A 10620-nucleotide genomic window follows, 5' to 3' on the forward strand; every position below is an offset into this window, starting at 1 on the left:
CCAAAATGTAGGTGCTGGATACTGATCCTAGGTCCTCTGCAAGAACAGTCAGTACTCTTATCTGAGGAGCCATCTCTCCAGTCCCCAAAGTGACATTTTTGTAGAAGTAGAAGAAACAAACAAACAGACAGACAGACAGACAAAAAAAATTCTAAAACTCATATGGAATGTCAGAGGACCCCTGAACAGACCAAACAGCCCTTTCTATCTGGAGCCTTCACAATTTTTGATTAAAAAACTTCCTTTAGTGCTATGGTAGTCAAAACAGAGTTGAGCTGGTGTAAGGACAGATATGGATAAGTAGGGTAGACTAGAGAGATTAAACTTTCAAATGTGTAGTTATTGGATTTATTTATTCATATGTGTGTTTGTGTGTGTGTGTGCATGTGCGTGTGTGTGTGTGTGTGTGTGTGTGTGTGTGTGTGTGTGTGTGTGTGTGTGTGTGTGCGTGTGTGTGTGTGTGTGTGTGTGTGTGTGTGTGTGTGTGTGTGAGAGAGAGAGAGAGAGAGAGAGAGAGAGAGAGAGAGAGAGAGAAGAGAAGAGAGAGAGGAATGGCCCTTTAAAGTATTTATTTACTCATAACTGTAATTTTTGAATTGTAATGCACATATCTGCTATGCAGATATCTGCTATGCTACCCCCCTAAAGGGTACGACCCGCAGGTTGAGAACTGCTGATGTACATATGTCAAGTGTGTTCTCCACCTTTAGTTCTCTGTACCCTCAGGGATGGTCTTTTCAACAAATGGAGCTCAGGAAACTGGCAATGAGCAATGCAGAAGAATAAGACTGGAGGCTTAACTTGCATTCCACACACATGTTAAATCACAATAGACCAGCCACCTACAAATAAATTCTAAAGCTTTGGATTAAGCAACACAGAGAGATGGGCAGTCAGTGTGGTGCACAGAACTTGGGGTCATCCTTGACCATACAGGAAGATGGAGGTCTGTCTAAGCTACATGAGGCCCTTTTACACGAAACCCAAAGTTCCCCAGGGGAAAGTGTTGGCATTACATTTGGCAGTGATATTTTGGGCTGTAACACGAAAAAAAAAATTACAGGCAATAAAAGAAAAAGTAGTTCAAGTAGTTAAAATATTGTGTTTTAACTAAAGGGCATTATCAATACAGTCCGAAGGCAATACACAACAGGTAAAAAAAAAAAAAAATGCCAATTTCACATTTGACAAGAGATTAAAATGAATCTAACTCAGCCTCTAATCCTAACCTCCAATTTATAGAAATATGTGACAATTAAATATTAATATGGCTAAATAAGCAGACAAACACACAACAAACAGCATCCTAAAAGTTGGATGGTTGGGCAAACGTGTAGCAGAGACCTGGAAAATGTCTGAAAAGACAACAGAAAGCAACGTTTGAATCCTGACTAGATTCTGGATTCTAGCTGGACTGGGATGTAGGTGGAATCTTAAAAAACATGCTTCAAGTAACTTGGAAAACATGAGTCTGTGTTCCGCTTAAGAGTTGAATTACTGATACAGTCAAGGATAAAGTAGTGCTACGTAAAACTTCACTTTTAAAAACTTCTTTCAGGGTCAGCAAGATGGTTCAGTGAGTAAAGGTGCCACCAAGCCTGGCAACCTGGTTTGATCTCTAGGACCCACAAGAGTAGAGAGAAAAGAAATGACTTCTAAAAGTTGTCCTCTGATCTTCACGTGTGTGTGTGTGTGTGTGTGTGTGTGTGTGTGTGTGTGTTAATATAACCCAATATAACACACACACACACACAGAGACAGAAACAGAGAGTCAGAGACACAGAGAGTCAGAGACAGAGATAGAGATACAAAGAAAAAGAGAGGGACAGAGACAGAGATAGCACAGACAGACAGACAGACAGACAGACAGACAGACAGACAGACAGAGATAGAGGCAGTACTCCTAACAATCCTCAGACTTCATGTAAATACTTATTGTTCTATTCATTCCTCTTTCTTATAGATTTGAAATTTTCCATACACTAAGCTGTGAAAACCACTTTAACTATACAACTTGGCATGTTTTGCTTTGTGAGACTAGCACTTGCAGACAGGGATCTGTAGGTTGCTGACCATCAGTACCAGTGTAGAACTGTGTACAATTCCGTTCCTCAGCCACAGTGGGAATGATGCGCCCTTTAGGTATGAACTGACCCTACCCGGTGTGATGATGTTGCATGGGGGTGCAGACAGGAGGGGATATATGAGCTCTGTGGACTGTAAGAAAGAGGTCAAGTGTGCCGTACAGATTTACTTGCATAAGAGCTTACCTTGAGTTCCCTGTTACTGCCATTCACTGTCACTGTCACTGAAAGCCAAAAAGCAACCCAAATGTCCACACACCTGGGTTGGCGATTGGAGGGGGTGGAGGTGGGAGGGGCCGGCCCTTTTTAATGGCTAGAGTGAATTGTTTTGCTGATCTTATCGTATTGATGAAATCCTCGTGCTGCTGTCTCCAGTTAGATTTCCTCACGGGCTGAACCTGTAAAAAACAAAACCAAAAGCCACATCTCCTGCCCTTGACTACAGATGGATCGATTGTGGGTTTTGTTATTGTTGTTTTTGAATAACTAGGTTTTGAATTTATAGCCAGTGGGAAAGTGTAATTTGTAAAGAAAAAAAAAATTTCCCCAAAGAAACTTTAAAAAAAAAAAATGGAAACTGCAATGACAATATTTGCAGGTTACAACAATGACAAAAAAACACCGAAGCAACACCAGAGAAGTAATGAGACCATAGAACTCCAGAGAAGGACAGGTGCAAGATTGAAAGTGGCCTTCTTAAAATTTTGTTTGAAAATTACATTTTTATTGATTTACTTTTGTGTGTGGCTATGTCAATACATCAGCACATGTGGACTATCAGAAGACAACCTACAGGGTTCAGTTCTCTCCTTCCACCTTGAGGTTCCCCAGGGACTCAGGGTAGCGGGTATCTTGCTGGTCCCAGCGGTAACTTTCTTACTAGTTTAGGTGCACACTTGCAATTTCACTCCTGAGGAAATTGAGGCAGGAGGATCACGAACTTCAAGCTAGTTGGGCTCCGTAGTCAGCTCACGGCCAACTTTAGCTATCTAGTGAAACCTTATCTCAGAAAGGGGAAAAATAACTTACTTCCCAGGCCCCTTTCTAGACTGAAAGGCATTCTAACGAAAATGTAAACAGGGCTCTTTTTTGACCACATCTGGAAAGTATCTTCAATTTATTTGGAAGTCTAAGTAAGATTATACAGAAAACACTAAAGGTGGATTATATTGAAATGCCGTTAGACTGCCTTATCAAGCAAAAATGAAAACAGCGAGCCAAGAAACCAGCTTAAATGTACTTCCTATAACGAGAAGTAAAGAAATTGTTGGCATACCTTGGATTGAGGAGATTTACCCACAGTGGGAATGTCAGTTCCTTGTAATCTTTGCTTTAAGGAGTTGAAGGGTTTGCGTTTTTTGTTGAATACTTTTTTACATATCGGTCCATGTCTTTCCTGGACGAGAAAGGGCAGGGATTTGATTTGAAGAATGTATGATCAGCAAGTTTTAGTGGCTACATACTTGGCCCCCTAGGACACTGACTGGCCAATGTGAAGAATCTGGTCTATTCTCTGACTCTAGACCACAGTGGAACAAATTCATGGAGCAAATCTGTCAGTTCACCCCAGCCATGTCAGACCGCTCAATACTGTCTTTAGGGAAAGACAAAAGGTGCTCTATGGGTTTCTGTATTTGTGGAACCTTCCAGAGGTGAGTTCTAAACTGGAATCGGTGCTGGAGGTCTCTCTCTTGGAGCTAGAGAAGTGCAGGGAGTAGCCTTATGAGGACAAGGCAGCCTGGGATACATAAAGAGACCCTGTCTCAAAAACAGAACAGCAAAACAGGCAAGTTCTCACTGGGAGGGTTTGTGGCCACCAGTGGTGTACCCTGTTAAAGGACTGAAGCACTAGGCCCCTTCTTCTAATTTTCTTCTGCTGACTGCCTGTGAGTGGAAAAGTTTTGCTCCCTTTATGTTTTTATTGTAACAACCACAGGACCAAAGCAATAGAACTAACTGCTCATGAAATTGTACCTCTGAAACTGAGACAAAAGGAATCTTTCCTGTTTATAATGTGACTACTTCAGGTATTCTGTTATAGGTAGAGAGTTAACACACTAGCTAAAGAGTTTTACTTAAAATTTGATTTTATACCCCAAACTCCAATAGGTAGGCTGTACGTTCTTTATTCCAGTCAGTAATCTTTTAAACACTCCACATTTCTAACAGAAAAAAAAAAAAAAAAAAGGAAAAATACACAGAGGTCTGCTTGGTATCCCCTTCATAAAGTTATAGTATGGTTCTTTGAATAAGAAATGTCTCTCATAGATAGACGAATGGATTTGAAGACTTGGTCCTCATTTGGGGGCATTGTGTGAGGCTGCCAAGGGAACTTTAGGAGGTGGGGCCTTGCAGAAAGTCTATTAGCAAGACTGGCCTGTTTCCTGTTCATTTAGTCTGCTTCCTCTGTATTGATAAAATGTGATGACCAGCTTCCCGATGCTATTGATGTACCTTCCCTACCATACCATGTCTTCTAGGCCTCGATGGGCTCTTATCTGTCTGGAACCATAAGTCAAAGAAAACCTTTTCTTCCTTAAGATTGTTTTAGGTCAGAGTGTTTCCATTCAGCGCCTGGGCAGACAGTGACCTAATGCAATGCTTACTGTGCCTTCAGGACATCACAGACACCTTTGCCCTCTTCCACAGTAGCTACCATTTGCAAAGTTGTTTGGTCCCGGTGCCTCAAGTGCAGCGTCTAGCAAGATCTGTGTTCCTGTAAATCATCCATGTCAATCTCCAGGGAGAGGTTATCAGATCTCCCGATCAAGTGCTCTGTACAGCCGAGACGGGCTTAAGGCTGAGGCTCAGGAGTATGCAAAGTATATGACATTTGCTGATCCCTATCCAAAAAGGCCCCACTTAAGTCTCAAGATTTCTTAGGGTTGCAGCTCCCAGCTAGCAAAGGCAACAGTGTGCTGGAAGTTACTGGAAGTTGCTGGTAGACACTGGACTGCAACAGGCCTGGATGAGTGGTAGTTTCAGCAGCTCCAACGCTTAGGTTATCCAGAGGAACAGATTATTTCTAAATGTCCCAGAAAAGCAATACCCACAACCTCATTTTGGGGGGTCCCTTATCTTTTAAACCCTGAACCCCGCAACTTCAAGATACCTTTCCCATGATCTAAACCAGCCAAATGATCACATTCTCATCTTAAGAGTTTCTTTTTAGAAAATTCATCTTTCTTGGTCACCTCTTTACAAGATTAGGGTGTACCATCTGTTTGAACCCCCTCCCATCCATCATGTTTGAAATAATGCAAATTTTTATTTGACTTTAAAGCCTGGGAACTTGACATGCAGTTAGTTTGTATCTGGAAAATTAGATCCTGGAGCAGGCTTATACCCATGCATTATTTGCACAAATGGTAGAAAACCTCCTTGAAATCAGAGTTCCGTGTACGTGGCAAGGCAGAAAACAGCAAGGTTACAGGACTTGTCAGAATTCGTGACAAATTTGCAGCTATGAGCCAAGTTTCCAGATGCCTGAAATTCAATGCTCATTCCTCTCGACCAGCTAATTTCCCTGGTGTTTTGGCCTTGAAATTTGAATTTTTGATGCTTAAAGAAAAGGCGGAAGAGCCAAAATCTCTCAAGGGATAATTGTCTGTGCCAAGCCCAGTCCATCTGGAGTGCTTTCAGGGGGACTGTGGTTAATAGGGTCACTTTTGAACGTGGCATTATCAGCCTGCCTCAGTGTCCTTCCAGCCTGGCAAGCCATAGGCTTCAGACCNCCCCTCCCCCCCCCCCCCCCTCCACATCTGTCTTTAATCTTGGCACCGTTGCCTCCTCACTGACTTGACAGTTCATTTAACTCCAACGAAACACATCTACAAAACGTCTTTATGTTTACCAGAACATCTGTTGCAAAGCATCTCCCACAGACTTCACAGGGAAATAACTTCTGATTGCCATCTGCAGGAGATTCAAGAGCACATTATGTTAAGTTTCACGGAACTGCTTGGCTGAGGAGAGACGAGGGACTGCAGGTGACCTCAGTAGCCTGACAGCCTCACAGTTGTCTGTCCCCACCACCTGCTCCCTCCTCCTCCTCCTCCTCCTTCTCCATCCCACAAATTCTCTTTTCCTAATATAAACATCTCACCTAACCAAACAAGTAAATGGCACAAACTCGGGGCAAGCAAGAGCATAATTATTTGCTTTAGTAGGTAAATGAGGTGCTGAGAGCATTAGCCATAAGGACAGAGTTAATATATTAACATACAGTCACAAATGATCTGATGGAAATGTCTTTGGGATTCTGCTTAGGCTGAAGATGGGCTGTCAGTGATGTCTCAGGGAAAACTGGTCCACGTCTTCTCTAGACAAAGGGAACTGCTCTGGGGTTGGAGGGGTGGCTCAGTGGGTCTGGTTGCTTGCTGTGCAAGGATGAGCACCAGAGTGTGGCTTCTCAGCACTTAGAAAGATGCTGGCATGGTGGTCCACACATGCATGCAACTCCAGCCCTGGGTGGGTGGGGGGAGTTAGCTAGGCAGATCCTGGGCTCTCACTGAGCAGCTAGCCTAGTCAATCAGTGAGAGCCAGCTTCAAGTGAGAGAGCCTGTCTCAAAAAAATAACATGAAGAACAATCAAGAAAGACCCTTGACATCAACATCTGGTCTCCCCCACCACATTTATTCACAAATTTGTGTGCAAACACACATACACACACACACACACACACACACACATATGCACAGACGCACGCACGCACACCTGCAAATCACATACTTTAAAAATAAGGAAAAATTAAGTACTGCTTGAAGATAAAGTCAAACAAAAAATTGAATTTCTATCATGGGACTGAAAGTCTTGCAAGCAATAACTAAATATACTGAAAAGAACTCATACATGGGTCCAACATAGAAAAATGGCAGCAAATGAGAAGGTGTGTTACTAAGTTAGAAGGTAAGTTATTTTTAAAAGAAGTTAGAGAAAACCAAACATTAGGGACAGCTAAGATTTCCCATTTTTAATACTTCTTTTTGCTTTGTAGGAATATGTGTATAAAAAGATTTATTTATTCTCTCTCAATTTTAAGTCTAAGCCTAGAATAAAAAGATGGTTTTTCCTCCACAGACAAAGGGAGCCACCAGAGACACACAGGTCCTCAAGGGACCCTGCACAGAGCTACGGAGGACTCACATGACATAGTTGACAATGGACAGGGGTCTGTTAATGGGATGGAGACTTAAACAAGAAAGGGTAAAATGTATTGCAGACTCTCCAACGTGACTAGAGTTTTGGGGGGTTAGCATGGGGAAGAGAGAGAAACATGAATGTTTGGGGGACAATGTAAAGTTTACAGGCAAGAGGCCTGAGGAGACTGTGGGGCTGTGGCTAGAACTAGGGACTTGGAAAAAAATCCATCTTAGGAAGAAAAATGACCCTGCTCTTGGAAATCCTGAGTTCAACAGAGTCGCCCAGCCAGCAGGATGGAAAGGAGGCAGGCCAGGGTGAGGGACGCAGATGTAGGTTTGGGGGAATGGGAGGTAAAGCAGGACCCCGCCAGGGAAGAAGTCGTGGAAAAAGCAGTGAGAGAGGATCCTTAGGGAAACTTCCACTTCAGGCCAAGAAAATGATGGTGATAAGCCAGGAGAAGCAGGGCACAGGGCTGTGGAAGCCAACAGGGGAACCAAGTGAAAAAAAAAAAAAAGAGAGAGGTCTGCTTAACAGGAAGCAGATGGCAGGCTGTGCACACACTGTTGATTTAAACGATTTCTTCACAGGTCTGTTAATTGGTGTTGTGTTCTCGGCATAGGTCATTCTACCTCAGCCCACAGAAATACTCTCCCTCCTGTCTTCTTGGCTGTCAGCAAAACCGGGTCTTCAAAACAAGATTCTCAGCAGCTACACCCCACCACCACTTCCCACAGTCTTGTTAATAAATACTATTTGATTTTTAAAACTGTCATTTTTCACCAACAGTACTGGCGGTAATGGCTTTATTCATGTTAGAGTCATATTGATTTGGTTCTCTCTCTGTTTCTTGATGTCTTCTTGAGGTAATTTCATGGGCTCTTCACAGTCACCTTGGAAGACAGGGATGGTGTCATTTCAACAGGGAAAATGGAGACTGAAAGCTAAGTGACTTTTGTCAGTCCACAGATTACAAGTGGTAACCCTGAGATTCGAACCAAGTCTCTGTCTTTATAAGGATTAAGACAAAGTTTCAACTGTAGGCTTATGGTGTCCCCGCTAATCTGCAAGCTGACCAAAGATCTTTGGTTTAAATAAGTGAGTTTAATGCATTCAAGGAATTTAAAAATAACAGATATGATCCAATCAAAACCTTGGATATGGACGGAGCGCTCCACTTTGAACTCCTTTTAAGCTAGAAGCTTGTCTATGAACAATGAAGAGACTATCTGCCTTAACAAGAGTCACACATAATGGTCGAGGTCTATAGTGCCAGCCACTCGGTACCAACTCAAACCTAAGAGTTGACTGCTATAACCTTAAGAGAACACTTTAAAACAAGCAAAACACCCGTCACTGGGTACAAGGTGTAAAAGATGTACCCGTTCCTCAGAATACCACACAGCAACAGAAGGAAGTACCAATGATCCACACAACAGCCTGAAAGGCTCTCAATGAAAGAAAGCCAAGATACATGCTACATGACTCCATCTGTAGAGCATCCTAAGTGTCAAAATGTCAGAGGTGGAAAACACTAACTAGATCCTCAAGCCGAGGGAATGGTTGGTGGGTGAGGAAGTTGGCTATGAGATGGCAGGAGAACAACTCCCTTTGTGTTGAGGACAGAGCTGAAACCACACTCTACTGATGACAGTAACTGGTTTTGGAGGTTGTAGTAGAGCGGTTCAACCAGAAACTTGGAGGAAAGCGGGTTAAGGGTGAAAGGGATCTCTTGGCTATATTCCCACTTTTTGCAAAGCTGTATTTTGACAAAAGGAAACATTTAAAAAAAAAAAAATAGAAAAGCAGTGGTCTGTGACCCACACCTGAGAATGCAGGGCTTTGAAAACCCAGTATTAATGGGGACCCCACCCCCATAATCATTTACTTGAACCTATTGTTTTCACAATAGCTGCAGTTGTGCAGCTGTGAGGACATATGACCTGGAAAGCATACTATGTGGCCCTTCACAGACCGGTTGCTGACTGATGAATGAGATTTAATTTAATATACCTATTAAAAATAACCTACGGAAGCTGGGTGCGAGGCTCATGTTTGTAACGTCCGTGCTTAGGAGGCAGAAGGACTGTCTTGAATCCAACTTTAACTTGGACTACAGAAACTCAAAAGAGCATATGCAGCCGAGTGTGGTGGTCCACACCTTTAACCCCAGCACTGAAGATGCAGAGGGAGGAGTTCAAAGTCACCCTGGTTTCCAGAACAGCCAAGGATACACAGAGAAATCCTGTCTAGAAAAATAACACTAAACAAAAAAACCCACAAACCAAAACAACAAACAACACTCCACCCCCAACCCCCGCCCAAAACCTTAAAACCAAAAAGATTTGTGAATAACACGTTGAAACACACAGTAACTACATTTGAATGGTAAGAATAGAAGCGATTAATATTTGTTGGGTTCCTGCACTTTCTTTTCTCCTTTCCTTCTGTCTTTACAAACATGTTATCACTATTTTAAAAACCAGTCACTTTAGGCTAGTGCTTTAGTTCTGCAGTGACACAGAGGTGGAGGTAGGTCTTGGTGAGCTCAGATACAGAAATACAAGCCAAGCACGCAGCTTGTAAGCAGGAATCCTCAAATGCCCAGTGGGAGCTTCCAGGAGTCACTCAGCGCCTTGCTCGATGACATCTGCACACAGGTGCACACACTCTGGAAGCTGAAGTCACACCAAGGGCCTGTTTAGGTCATTTCTAAGACATCTCAACTACGAGTTGCAAATGCTGCCTTCACAGAGGTAGGTTTATGTATGCCTCTAGTTGTTCTAAGAGGAGGAAGCTGTGTTTAGTGGTATCGTATAAATTATCATATAAATTAATGTTTTAAAGGAAAAAGGGCTACAGTTTAGTGTAATGGGCTGGGCAGTTTAGAAACGAGTAGGAGGAAAGACAAATTTAGAATTGATCCAGAGGCCACTTGCTTTTTTGTTCTGTTATTTGCACAACAGGCATGTGTCTGCCTACTACAGATTTCACCACAAGTTTCACAATTAACTTCTGAAGCACTGGAATCTTCATTTTCTGCCCTCTAACTAGGTCAAACAGGCATATTAAGGCAAATCCTTGTCAACACATAAAAACACAAGCAACACTGAATATGTGGACAGGGGTTGGGTGTAAGAGCAATTCTCTCTCTCTCTTTTTTTTTTTTGTTAAATTTTATTTTTTATTTATTATTATTTTCTTTATTTACATTTCAAATGCTATCCCGAAAGTTCCCTATACCCCCCTCCCCCACCCCTGCTCTCCTCCCTACCCACTCCCACTACTTGGCCCTGGTCTTCCCCTGTGCTGGGTCATATAAAGTTTGCAAGACCAAGGGGCCTCTCTTCCCAATGATGACCGATTAGGCCATCTTCTGCTACATATGCAGCTAGA

At 42.6% G+C, this 10620-nt stretch overlaps 1 protein-coding gene across 1 annotated transcript in view; it reads right to left on the reverse strand.

The window, feature by feature from the left end:
• The window catches only part of Zc2hc1b (zinc finger C2HC-type containing 1B), a 28940-nt gene that overhangs the window by 15886 nt on the left and 2434 nt on the right, over positions 1-10620 (reverse strand). The window contains 3 exon segments of the mRNA XM_021221114.1: positions 2344-2482; positions 3361-3480; positions 5938-5999. Of these exon segments, the coding sequence (XP_021076773.1) occupies positions 2344-2482; positions 3361-3480; positions 5938-5999 (321 nt within the window).

The sequence above is a fragment of the Mus pahari genome, chromosome 21, assembly GCF_900095145.1.
Source record: "Mus pahari chromosome 21, PAHARI_EIJ_v1.1, whole genome shotgun sequence".
Taxonomy (NCBI): domain Eukaryota; kingdom Metazoa; phylum Chordata; class Mammalia; order Rodentia; family Muridae; genus Mus; species Mus pahari.